Source organism: Armigeres subalbatus, chromosome 3, assembly GCF_024139115.2.
Source record: "Armigeres subalbatus isolate Guangzhou_Male chromosome 3, GZ_Asu_2, whole genome shotgun sequence".
Classification (NCBI taxonomy): domain Eukaryota; kingdom Metazoa; phylum Arthropoda; class Insecta; order Diptera; family Culicidae; genus Armigeres; species Armigeres subalbatus.
The window spans coordinates 197,234,442-197,248,620 of NC_085141.1; the positions used below are offsets into that span (position 1 = coordinate 197,234,442).

Sequence of the window (14,179 nt, forward strand, 5' to 3'; positions counted from 1 at the left end):
TCCCTTCATGTTTATCGAAAGCTCCTCGCCTGATCCAACAAAACCCCTCTGCCGATTCAATCCACCGGTACTTCATCCAACAAACCGAGCTGCCAAAGGTGGAAATAAACAGTCCAGCGATCGACTGGCACCCTTTTGGCGAAATATTTCGGCAATGGAGCTCATCGATCCGCGCAACGATCCAAGTTGTGCCTACTAGTGAACGGCAAAATTGATCATTAAAAACTGTTGTTCATGATGCAACGGGTTGTAGACGAGAATTGCACACACTGTGGAAATCAAATTGTCGGTCAGGGCCTGATTTGGGGGGAGGGGGTTTGGTTGGTGCCATGGCCTCGGACAAACCTTATGTACCAAAATCAACATTCTTGGGGACCCTTCCGGAAAAGTTCGGCCCTGGTCGAGTCGCTCCAGCTTTAAAAATGTTGAGAAATGAAATGAAACCAATATGCTGAGAAACTGTTTAGTTCAGAATTCATCATTCATTCATATGCCCTCTTCTACAAAGTTGTTCGAGGATTGGAAACCAATTTGTTTAGAAACTGTTTAGTTTACTATTCATCCTCAAGGCGAAGATAGTATATATGAGAGATAAGTCTTGGTATCTCTCACTCCGTATAATCGTTACAGAGCCGGAATCATGTATTTGAATAGTTTTTCATGATTCTTATACTCTATAAACCGTCTTCTGGTGGTTTTATTCAAACTCCTTGCTTATTTTAGAGATTAGAACTAATAAATCAATACCGGTGGGTAGCCACAGCCACAGGTATTAATTAAACTTGATTCTATTCTGTTTGCATTGCGCTTGATCCGACACAAGAAATTTCTTTCAAATGCTTACCGAACGAGATTGTCATGCAGCAACAAACAAACGTTTTACGATGAAGAAGAAAAATGGCAATATGTCGCTTACACAAATTATTTTGGATTGTTCGGTGCATAAAATTTAATCGGATAAAATTAATGTAAATATTCAGAGAATCACAGGACTTTACTGTGCTTTCCCCAACACTGATTAAAAGTTTGATTCAATGGGGATAGATACTGTATAGGTACCGTGACCTGTCCTAATTCCGTGCATTGCCTAATACCGTGGATTTTATCCAAATTGATGAATATAGAGGTACTGTCTGTACATATAATACATATCACATTATTTAATGAAATAAACCATTTTCAAAATAAATGTGTGCAAAGCGCTTAAATATATATATATGGTTATATTTCCAAGTCTTCTAACTTTATTTTTTAATGATATTTACAGTAGACGTTCGATAACTGCAAGTCATTTAACTGCAATTCGATAGTTGCAACAGTTTTGCATTTATCGAACCGTTAAACTTCAAACTGATGTCAAACTCAATGACAGCTGCATTGCGCCGCACATTTAGATGCACTTTTATTGCATCTGACGTTAATTGACAACCGTTTGACATCTAGAATGCGTTGCAGTTATCGAACGGCATTCGTTAACTGAAAAGTAAACATTTTGCAGTTATCAAACGGCTACTGTACTTCCAATATCTCATTGCGCTATGCTCCAGGATACAGTTTTACGCGGGAAGATGCATTTTACGCCAAAACTATATTTTTTAGAAAAAAATGTTGTTCTACAAAAATATTAGAAATAGTAAGGACATCATTATGGTACTATCGAAAATAGAATTGCCCATCATATAAAAAAAAATAGAAAATATTTTTTTGCCCGGAATTATGACATGTTGTGTTCTACAAAGTTGTAGCGCAGCTTATTCCAAATAATTTTTCTGTAGCTCTTAAGTTGGCTGATTTGGAGCAATTTTACCTAATTGGATTAGGGTGTACCTCATAAAACAGTATTTTTAATCTACTTTTTTTTTGTTTTTGATTTCTCGAAAAAGTCGTCTTTGGGTGACTTTTAGAACTCAAAAATGCAACTTTTGATGGGTAAATATGCTCAATATCTTTTTTCGATCATAAGTTATAATCGTTTTTCTGTCAAAATTTCAATTTTTTTCATAAGTTGATATCTCCGGTTAAGGCAAGCCAAACAAATATGTTTACACGGCATTTGAAAGAGCAATTCATATTCTTTATTATGTCAAAAAATTGGAGATATGTTATTTTTCATCTCAAGTTTTACCAATTTTACTGAAGCCATGTTTTATTAAAAAATAATTTGATGTAACTCGACAACGGAAGAAGATACAGACGATGTTATTATAGAAAAACACGCGTTTTGAAAAGCCCCAAAAGTCTTCAGAAAAAAGTCTAACATTCGTGAAAAATAAAAAATGAAATGAGCAGATCATAAATATTGTTTTTTGAGGGACACCCTAATACTGGTAAGTAAAATTGATCTAAACCAGTGAGTTTAAGTGCTACATTAAAAGTTTATATATACAATTTTGTGGAACATTTTTTGTCACTATTCCGCAAAACAAAAAATTAAAAAAAATCAAATTTTTATAAAATGGCCCACCCTATTTTTTGATAACTCTATAATAAGGGCCCAAGTATCCAGAACAACTTTGTAGAACTTTTTTTTTTGCTTAGAAGTATACTTTAGGCCGAAAATGCATCTTTTCTCGTTAATCTTGCAATACGGTGATAATGATAAAACTTATGAAAAGTGTTAAAGCCAGGCTATAGACATCCCTATCTAACTCACTTAGCCTAAAAATAGCCACCATGTCCCGGGCACAGTGTGAAGATAGACCGCTGTCAGTTGCATGAGATGTCAACAATCGTCAACAACACTAATGATTGTAGCTTAATAATTAAAAATATCCACAACAATAAAAGAGCAGGATTTATTTTTAAATTCTGCTCAAGCTTTTCACGGTGAAATAAAATACAAATTGTTGTTCTCCATGTAAGTAAAATCAAAATTGATCATGTAGATAAGTTTTGAATCAATTAAACTCATTAGTCATATTTAATGAATATTCCCGATTAAAGTTGCATATTGAAGAAAGCTGAATTTGGATGTTTTATGATGTTAACCTTTTTGCCTTTCTCGTACAACTAAGTTGTACCGAAAGGCTATCATTTCACTCCAAATTCGAACTTTTGATAGAAATCCCGGAGACCCATAGTGTTATATACCATTCGACTCAGCTCGATGAGCTGAACAAATGTCTGTCTGTCCGTGTGTGCGTGTGTGTGTGTATGTGTGTGTGTGTGCACAAAATGTCATAAAAAACATTAGCCAAATTTTCACATAGAAACTCTTAACCGATTTTCTTGCAACAAGTTGCATCCGACAGAGACTAAAACGCTGTTGATCACTATTGAATTTCATAATAATCGCGGATTGCAAAAAATAGATAATATTAAAATAGTGATGAGACATGGTCACATAGCACAATAATGTGTTATGAAAAATGCCTTGCATCTATGAATATTTTTAAAGTTTAACCGTGGCTTGCTCCCATTAAGCGTTTCATCGTACTATAAAGATGCTCGTGTTGCACGCATTTAGGCGTAAGTATGCTCTTCTTTCAGTTTCATAGTACTATGAAATTGTCCGAAAGTCAAAATTCGAACATAGGAAATTCGAGAAACTTTTGGCAGCGCCATCTGTCGTCTACTAGTGTAAATTTTCTATCATAACATTAGACGGTGGAACTGTTTTGCCTTTCTTGTACATCATCGAGGTGTAAGCGTAAAGGCTACATTTATTACCTTTTTGCGCGAGAAAGGCACCATCACCGCTAGGTGGATTAATTTGTTTTTAGATATGACGTCGTTGCTCGGCGTTGGTGTTGGTGTTGGCTACCCTAAACATGAGCTCTTGGCATAGGCCTGGTTAAAGCTGTAGATTTTTTTATTTTTCATTTTTCACGAATATAACCTTCTTAAGACTTTCGGGGCATTTCATTTTTTTTATTTGATGGGCCACCCTATTTTTTGGTAGCAGCATATTGATGGCCTTACTATTTCGAACAATTTTGTAGAAAAACATTTTTTCTAACAAATATAGTTTTGCCGTAAAATGCATCTTTCCGCGTAAATCTGTATCATGAACCATAGTGCATTGAGCCCATTTTTACAGCTATAAAATATGAGCTGAGTGCTGAAATGGTATTTAAAATTCTTGTTTTTGCATTTTTATTGCCTTGTCATAAGACGAGTTTGTACAATCTCATTGAATTCCACCACAATGGTGGAATTCAATGGGATTGTACAAACTCGTCTTATGACAAGTGAAGACATTCCACTAAAAAGCTCAAAATAATTTTCTTAACATTTTTATTGATCTAAACAATTGTCGCGGTATTAGGCCATCTTCTTCGCCAGTAGTGCCTAATACCGTGACTAAGCTATACCGTGAAGTTGATACCGTGACCTGCCCTAATTCTGCGCATTGCCTAATACCGTGGATTTTATCCAAAATGATGAATATAGAGGTACTGTCTGTCATACACATCACATTATTTGTTGAAATACACGAATATATATCAGAAAATGTTAGCAAATTATTATTGCGGGTATTTGTGACGTAAATTAGGCGCTAAAAAATAAATGTGAAAATGTATGGCTCGACCAGCCAAAAGTTACATCCGCTTAGCAAAACGCTTAAAATTATGGTTATATTTCCATGTCTTGTAGCCTGATTTTTGAATGATATTTACTTCCAATATCTCATTGAGCCCAGTTTTACAGCTATAAAAAATGAGCTGGGTACTGAAATGGTATTTAAATTTCTTGTTTTTGCATTTTATTGATAAAAACAATTGTCGCGGTATTAGGCCATCTTCTTCGCCAGTAGTGCCTAATACCGTGACTAGGCTATACCGTGAAGTTGATACTCAGAAAAATAAAACGTAACCATCATATTGAACACATAGACCACTAGACAATATCGTATAGGTATTGAAAAACATTCATATTAAATATCTACGACATTTTATGCGTAGGATTACTAGGGAAGCATCATTCAGATGAATTACATATTGCAATATGTATTATTCCAATACTTCCTCAAAGAAAAACTTCTGTTGGAAGACTTGAAGATGGTATACATCTAATGAACATACAAATCTTCTTTATTGTGTCGTTCAGCACATACGAATACAATATCATTTATGCGATATTTACCACAGACTATAGACGTAAATATTTTCCCTGTGCAGTTTCCTTTAGAAATGAAGGTAGAGTATTTTTCATCTGAATACAAATCCTCCCATTGTCCTCAAATCTACTTAGACACTCGATTGAATATCATCTATCTAAAACCTAAAGAAATGTGTAGTAAATTTTTTGAAAAATTAATAAACGCTTTTAAACCGTCAATATTGAGAAATTGCTAACTTCCCGAGGAAATGATTCTTTTCCCAGTAGGTATCTGTGTAAAATAGTAAATTTTTATGACGTTTTTTAGTATGTATGACCTAATAATTTAATTGAAATTTGTATATGATTCAATTATTTACACATTCTATTGTAAATGTGCTCTTAAGTTCATCATTTGAGCTTGTTTGATAGGGCACGGTATTAGGCAATTTTCTGCGCGGTATTTGGAATCTTCTTCGGAATGTACGCGGTATTAGGCATATTCATAAGTCAAATGTCGAATACTATTTTCTTCATTTTTTTATGAGTTGAAGTACAAAACATATTTTTTCCTTCAAATGTATTTAATATTGATTAATGTGACATAGTTTTCAAGGGTGATTGTTACAAATTGAATTTTATATAGCGAATTTATTGTGGACATGTCCTTAACCCCACGGTAATAGGGCATGTCACGGTACCTACTCATAAAAATAAAACGTAATCATCACTTTGGATACACAGACCACTAGACAATATCGTAGAGGCACAGAGAAACAGACGTCTCACTCAACATATGTTCCATCGTACACCTTTTTAACGGTTTATTTAACTTTTTGTAGGTGGTCAATCGGCCACCGATGGCGCTTTCATCGATTTTGCTTGTGTTTGACGTTTGCACACTACAGCCATCTGGTTGCCGCTTGGCCACTTACCGGGATTTTAGCATTGGGTGACAATGTTTTCGTGACGATGATTTTGATTGCAATTTGTTCTAAGTGAGACGTCTGTTTCTCTGTGGTAGAGGTATTGAAACATTCTTGTTAGATATCTACGATATTTTTTGTCTAGGATTACTAAGGGAGCATCATTCAGATGAATTACATATTGCGATATGTATAGTGTTCCAGTACTTCCCCAAAGAGAAACTTCTGTTGATGATGAAGATGATATACATCTAATGAACATACAAATCGTCTTTATTGTGTCGTTCAGCACATACGAATGCGATATCATTTATGCGATATTTACCACAGACTATAAACGTAAATATTTTTCCTGTACAGTTTCCTTTAGAAATGTAGGTAGAGTATTTTTCATCTGAATACAAATCCTCCCATTGTATTCAAATCTACTTAGACACTCGATTGGATATCAGCTATCTAAAATCTAAATAAATGTGAAGTAAATTATTTGAAAAATTAATAAACGCTTTAAACCGTCTATATTGAGAAGTTGCTAACTTCCCAAGGAAATGGTTCTTTTTAATAATTTTATATGACGTTTTATACTAAGATGACCTAATAATTCAATTGAAATTTGTATATGATTCAATTATTTACATATTTTATTGTAAATGTGCTTTAAATTTCATCATTCGAGCTTGTTTGATAGGGCACGGTATTAGGCAATTGTCTGCGTCTGTCAAATGTCGAACAATATATTCTACATTTTTTTATGAGTTGTAGTACAAAACATATTTTATTTGATTGTTACAAATTGAATTTTATATAGCAAATTTATTGTGGACACGTCCTTTACCCCACGGTAATATTGCATTTCACGGTACAATGCGTTGAGAGTGTTGAAAAAGAATCGGGCAAATCACAATCTACACATTACTCTTCAAATGGGTGAAATCTGCAATGAAACTTATGGAAACTGTTTACAAAACGTCGGAAGACAGATCTTTAGGTGTGAAATTCACCCTGTCGGAATTGCGAGCCACGAAAGTTTCATTATTCAAGCAGAAAGACTGCGGAAGTTTGAATGATTGTTGTGGGCAGTATATAATCCGATATGTTAGGGCGTTTGATCTTCCACCACTACTAGATGAGAATCTATCTTAGGTACTCGGACAATACGGTACAGTGGAGTATTCAGTTCTAAAAAAAAATCCAGTGGAGTCGGTCCTTGATCACTTGTACACGGGTGTACGAGGTGTCTTCATAGATGTTAAAAATGAAATACTGCCGTCGCTGGAAATTGCAAATCATAAAGGGAAGATTTTTTATGAAGGCCTGAAGAACAAATTTTTTGAGTGTCAAAAGGAAGGACATCGCAAAAATACATGTCCTCTGTGAAATCGGATTCAGGAGAAGCCCAAGAAATAGACAATTACGTTTGCCGGAAGGCAGGACCACGAAGAAGGTATTGATGAGGAAATTATTGAGGAGGAAACTATTGAAGTTCTGGACGAAGAGATGCAGCAATCTATTGAAGAAGAAGAAGAAGAAGAAGAAGAGAAGGAAAAATAATAGGACTCAATATGCAGAGGAACAACGAAAGAAGAAGAAAGAGGATTTGCGAGAAAAAGCGAAGTACGCAGCTCGCCAAAAGCGCGAAAAAATGCATTGTAATTTAATAACTTTGCTATTACATAAGTAAATGAGCTCAGAGTTTTATATAAAACAAATGAGCCTCAATTAAACGCATTAAAAAAAAAGGTTACAAACCTTCCACTGTGTACTTGACATTAGTTATGTGTGAGTCCATTTAAGCAGGTTAAATTACATTTCGAAAGTTTCTATATAATTTGGATGCACCTGCTCTGCTGCTGGGCTCGCCGTGCTTTTGTCCAGTTGGTAAGGGCATATCGTCCTGCCTATACTTGGGCGTTTTGACCAGTGAAACATATTTTCTTAAAACGTTACATTTTTTAAGATGGAAGCAATTTTATATCAACTAAGAAAAGTTATTTTGTTGCCCAACTGAGTGCTCCAGGGCAAGTATAGCAGTATTGACAGTATAGTAGCGTCGCTCCAAAATGTTGAGCAACCAAACATGGAAAGGTGCATCAAATCTTGAACTTTTTGAATTTTGTTTTTATTTCTATTATGTAATACAAAAATACTAGAACATTCACATAGTATGATGGTATTTGAAGGTACCAATGATTTTCAACCTTGGTAAGTTATAGTTTGTAAGAAATCAAAGGGGGCGTTTTGGCCAGGGGGTACATAATATCGTCTTACCCTAGATTACATATCTAACATATCATGATCGTTGTTCAAAATATGGTTAATATTGACCATCTTCGCATTATCAGAATGCATCGATTGATTTTAATATTGTTGATTCAAACCTTTCAAATCCTGTTACTCATCAAATGCGAAATGATAAATAGGTAATCAAATTTGCGCCTCAATGAGTTTTTTCAGCATTTCATTCCAAAATAGTATTATATTTAGGAGTTGCTGCCAACCATGGTACGAATTACAGTTATGTAATTATTAAGTTTCGATTTTAAGGACGGCTACGCAGTCTTGAATTATTGAAACAAGATGTTTATTTATCCGACGTTTCCCCGTGTCGAAACGTCGGATAAATAAACATCTTGTTTCAATAATTCAAGACTGCGTAGCCGTCCTTAAAATCGAAATAAAAATATACAGTCGATTTCTCAATAGTAATTATTAAGTTTTTTCAATGAAATTATAAAAGTGTAATATTGATATGTTTTTAGAAAGATTATGAACTAATCTTTCGAATATAGTAAAGTTTGTGCAGTAAAGTGGTGCTATGTAGGAAATATTTTGACCTAGCTTCAACGACACGCCAAACGCATTCGTTTTGGTAATTATGGTGGTCAACTCTTACAACGGTCTACCTTTCCCTACATATGATTCTTCGGCAATCGAAACCAAACAGGTGATACATAATATAAAATCAACTTTTTTATTATCATAAACAACATTTACCTAGATTATGGGGACTAAAAATGTAATGTGTGATAACAACGAGAAAAGTACTGTCACCAATAGGTGACATGTAATTTGTTTTGTTCTTGGTATTTTAACTTAATGGACAATGTGTTGTCACTCGGAACTACTTCGTTCGGTACATGCTAACTAGTGAAACATAAATTATGCTATAATTACAATAAAATCAGCAATCATTATTTTAAGGTTGGGATTTTCTCTGTTAGAATGACTTCAATACATTATTTCGAATAAGTTATCCACTTAGTGTTACGCCTGTTTCTATTTCCACCATGTGCTTCAAATTACAAAAAAAAAATGACGTCTTCAATTACATCATCCACACACTTTTTCATGTTTGTACCAGCGGATTACGCTAAACTCTGCCTTTGCCGAGCTTTTTAACCACTGGAACAGTTTCTTCTATGTCCGTGTCCTTTTTGTATCCTTTCGGATGTTTCACCTGTAACAATATATTTTGTACATCAGAGTTATGCAATAATTGCAATAAAGCGTCCCAGGAATATGTTTATTACCGTGACTTTGGTGAAACATCTATCAATTCCATAACGATTTCTGGCAACGATGAAATATGCTCCCTCGTCAGTAACTAGTGCTTCTTTGATCGAGAATCTAATGAATTCGTTATGAACTTCCTTAACCGTTCGAGCGGCGTTTGTAATATCCTTCGTTCCTTTCATCCATTGAACTGCAAATGTGTAATAAATGTTAGTACATATGAACTTATATTGAGCCTACCTGGTATTGAACCTGAATGAATTAAACCGAATACTCACCCTTTGGTTTCGGGTCGCCGATTATTTTGAACGCCATCGATATTTCCTGACCTTGTCGAATTTTTATTTCTGGTTGTGGCCTGGCCATGAAAATAGGAGGCTTAGCTCCCTTGATTGCATTCGGATTTATAACATCAACATTAGACGATGATTCTGCTTTTCCGAATGCATTCGTTGCTCGACAGGTGTATTTCCCGGATGCATCCATTGTTGCGGCGGTTATACATAACGCAAAAACGCCAGTACCGTCGCTATAGAACCTAAACTTTGGAGGCCTTCCTTTGACTTCGTACTTGTCCTTGAACCACTGTACCTCACAATTACCTTGAACTTCCACAACCAAACAAATATTACCACCGGATGGAATGGAGTAATCTGCTAAGGACTGATAGAAATGCGGTAGATTTGGATTTCGGTGATAGTAGCTGTGAGTTCGCTCCATCATGATCTTCTCCTTTCCTACGAATTGAACATTGTGGCTGATAGCATCACTGCATCCGCCGCTTTCCGCTTCACAAGTGTATGTACCGGAGTCTTCTTCACCCGGCTTCGTTATTATCAGTTTGCAGGTACCATCAGCATGATCGTATTGCTCATACTTATCACCGGGAATAATGTACTCTCCATCTTTGATCCACGCGATATTTGGTCGCGGAGAACCTCTCACGCGGCATTCCAAAATAATTTCATCTGAATGTAGCGAGTAGGTTTCTGAGAAGAATTCAAAGAATTTAATTTTATCATATAGAGGCAAATATTCATAAAATTGTCAAAACTGAGTGCACAATATTCAATTCGAACGGTAATTATTTGTTAAGAAATACACAATAAACTGTACTGAGCATGATCGCATATTTTTAACATTCCACAAAAGTAGGCATTCGAGAAATGGAAGGATAAAGCTTGTGATACGTAGAAGTATAAAAAAAAACTAGGTAGGTATATATGATTTTCTGCATACATAAAAAAATTTCCGTTGAATTCTTTGCTAGCAACATTTACATTACTTGTTATTTGAGAACAAATTAAATGCGTAAATTTTTGTTTGAGACAAAAGGCATGCCGGCAACGACATTTTCCAGCGTACTGTTATGCGGTTACTTTGTTCAATGTTACAAAACAACTTGATAGTTTTTTTTCAAGTTTAGAACATAACTCCTGATTTCATCTGGCCAATTAAAAGAACCAACAATTTGGAGACGATTCATAGTCTTAACTCAAAATAGAAAAAAATGCAAATGTTATAAATATGCGTTCATGGGCAGTGTAGGTACACCAACAAATCTCTAAGATTAATTAGTATGTTTGTTTGTTTTTAATCACCTTAGGAAATATTCATTAATCACGTAACGCAAAAATTAGATATTTAAATCCCCCTTCCCTTCTATCCCGCACATTTTGTATGAAGCATCAGAATATTTGGTATGGGTTGTCACACACTCAAGCCCCCTCCAAGCGTTACTAATTTGTGGATGTTTCCTTACCCTAATTCAATAATTAGTTTTTTAATGTTAATTGGTTCGTAAGTGATAAATTACTTTTATTATTTTGCTCTTGAATTTCACTGTATTTTTGCTGTATTGTTTAGTAAATGCATGTAAATGTAGGTATTTTATTCATATATTATATTTGATTATTATATTTACATGCTGGATATACTCTTTAAAATATCCCATAGTTTTTCAATTTCAGTACCAAATGCATTTTTAAAGCTACGTAAGTAAATAGTGTCACGCAGGGTGTGTCACAGTGTAACAATAATTCAATTTCTAAATTCACCGTTTTATCGTTATACGCATAATTGTCCCACGTACATAGAAATACAATAACTTTGGGATAAATATGCATAACTGTAGTGTATGTCCGCTTTAAAGCTTTAGATTATTTGTAGCAAGTTTTTTTTAAGGTGACCACTTAAAACACATTTACACATTATTCAACATCAAATAAAGTTATTTTTACAAACAAAAAAACATTCATATGATTGCATTAAGTGTTTTAATCGATTTCTCAGATTATGTATCAACGATCTCTTCTTTTGATGCCACATTAGAAATAATTATATGTTTAAGGGGAGTTTCTACATTGTGAGCTCAAAAACGTACCATTTTGTACAATTTCTTTTGTCGGTTGTATAAAAGGTACGAAATCAAAAGTTTGTTCGGAAAAGGTTCATTGATGATATACAATATACAATCCATTTAAGGTTTAAATACAGAACAGGGGAGAGACTATTATCAAATCTTATAATTTATAAATCTACAGCAAAATGAGATCAAAATATATAATCAATCATGGAAGTTTTCAATGGTATGGCTGCTTTTAACACTTTAACTAATAATACGATAAAAACTGATAAAATAAATTGAAAAAGTACTGAGATGCAATTAAGGATTAGGCTACAACGATTTTCCGAACGAATGAGTCCCAGTAATAATCACGTGTCAATGAGATTATTACTGAGATTCGCAACTGGAAAGCACTCTCTTTCTACATTTCGTATTCACTTGTAATTAAATTTTTTATAGAATTAGAATTATTAGAAACTAGTCGACCCGGCATACGCTGTCCTGCATAGTATGCGATTCTTTTAAAGAATAAAATTCCAAGGGGAGACCCTTGGAATTTTTTTTAAATTACTCTGGAATACCAAAGAAGGTGCGTAGCTGGAAGGTCAACAAACATGTTATTACGCCTCAAAAAAATTATTGTTCAAACCATATGCGAGAAATCAATGTTTCTGTCAGCACTACCGGACACCCTATGATTGTCAGAGGCCACTTGGTTAACGATGAAGTAAAAATGCCAAAATATACGTTTTCACATACTAATTTCCATACAAACTTCAAACGCGATGCGGATAGCGAGGAAGCAACCAATCGGGCCCACATTCTGCACAGTCTTAGCTTTTCAAAAGGAACTAAGTAACATTTTTTCATGAAATAATTTGAATAGCACAATCAACAGAACAACATGAAAGCTATTGAAAAAATTAATTAAAATTAATTCATGAAAAAATGTTACTTAGGTCCTTTTGAAAAGTTAAGCGAGAGTTGTTTGGAACCCAGAATGGTTTCAAAAGACCATTGATTTGAAAAAATGACCATGACGTCCCACTCCAATACATACACACATACAGACATCAACTCAAATCGTCGAACTGAGTCGATTGGTATAACGCTATGGGTCTCCGAACCTAACATCAAAAGTTCGGTTCTTATAGTGATCCTATAACCACAACCTTTACGTATACTTCGTGTATGAGAAAGGCAAAAAGGCAATAAAAACCTAGATTAATCCACCAAGCGGTGACGATGCCTTTCTCGATTCAGTCGTTCGCTTTCCCCTGTGGAGAAGTGGAGTAGGCCTTGATCGGGCAGGATGTTTTTTTACTCTGACATAGTTTCAGATCTGACTAGTTTCAGATAAGAAAGATTTGTATATCAACGGTTGTTGAAGTTTGAAGATTCGATTATGATGGTAAATTTGTTGATCGAACAAGGATCGCTTTTCGCTGAAGTGAATGTTCGATTGGTAGCGTGGGTGGTCATCCTATGTTTCATACCAGCTGTTACGATGATAAGCGGAAGTTTGTTAAGTATTATTATGATATTTTTTCTCGCTTTCTTCTTGCGTATTCCTCTTGTCTTTGTTATTCTCCATTTTATATTAATTTCTTGTTGAATCTTCTGGTTCGAAAGCAGAATGCTCCTGTAGCTGCTTTGTTCCTTTAAACCATTTTTATTGGAAACACATAAGGGTCTGTTCACATATTACGTAACGCAAAAAATCGAGTTTTTGCCCCCTCCCTTCCACTTGTAACAAAAAGTAATATTTTTCGGACTCCTCCCTTCCCCATATAACGCGTAACTGAGAAAAATTGGTATTTATTAAACACTGTTAGAATAGGAACGGCACATGATTAAAACCAAGGATATCATAACCATTCAAATTTTAGTTCAGCAGGACTGTTTTGTTTAGAAATACAATATATTCGCCTGGTGTTTTAACGCATAACTATCCCTCTATGTGGTTTTCGGTAATGAGCAAAATGATAACGATAGACAAATAATTTTTAAATTGAAGTGGTTGAGCAAAAATGCAATTGCTTAGAATGAAAACTTTCTGGGTTGCCTCTATTATTAACTTTGGCTTGGTTTGGAAAATCTAATCATAGCGTCGTTTCGAAAAAATATAATCTGTAGAACTCGTGAATACAACCAATATTTTTTTTACACAGTTGGTATTCTTTAATTTCCCGGTTAACCTGATTTTTCACAGCTTTTTAAATACCACCTGAATTTTCTTTGATTTTTTGTGGTTTTTTTCATGGGGTTAACTCATAGTTTCATCGACGCTGAAGGTCGTAATCAACTAAAACTCACCCGTGTAAAAAAAGAATCGGGTGTATTCACCGTGAAA

The 14,179-nt window shown here is 34.7% G+C and overlaps 1 protein-coding gene across 1 annotated transcript in view; it reads right to left on the bottom strand.

Annotated features, from left to right (window-relative positions):
* Window positions 1-8,918: 8,918 nt before the first annotated feature.
* Window positions 8,919-14,179, bottom strand: part of LOC134224931 (muscle M-line assembly protein unc-89-like) — a 37,553-nt gene continuing 32,292 nt past the window's right edge. Inside the window, exons 6-8 of the mRNA XM_062704585.1 lie at window positions 9,758-10,468; window positions 9,497-9,669; window positions 8,919-9,423 (exon numbers count right to left, since the gene is read on the bottom strand). Of these exons, the coding sequence (XP_062560569.1) occupies window positions 9,337-9,423; window positions 9,497-9,669; window positions 9,758-10,468 (971 nt within the window). The 3' untranslated portion in view covers window positions 8,919-9,336. The remainder of the gene's footprint in view (window positions 9,424-9,496; window positions 9,670-9,757; window positions 10,469-14,179) is intronic.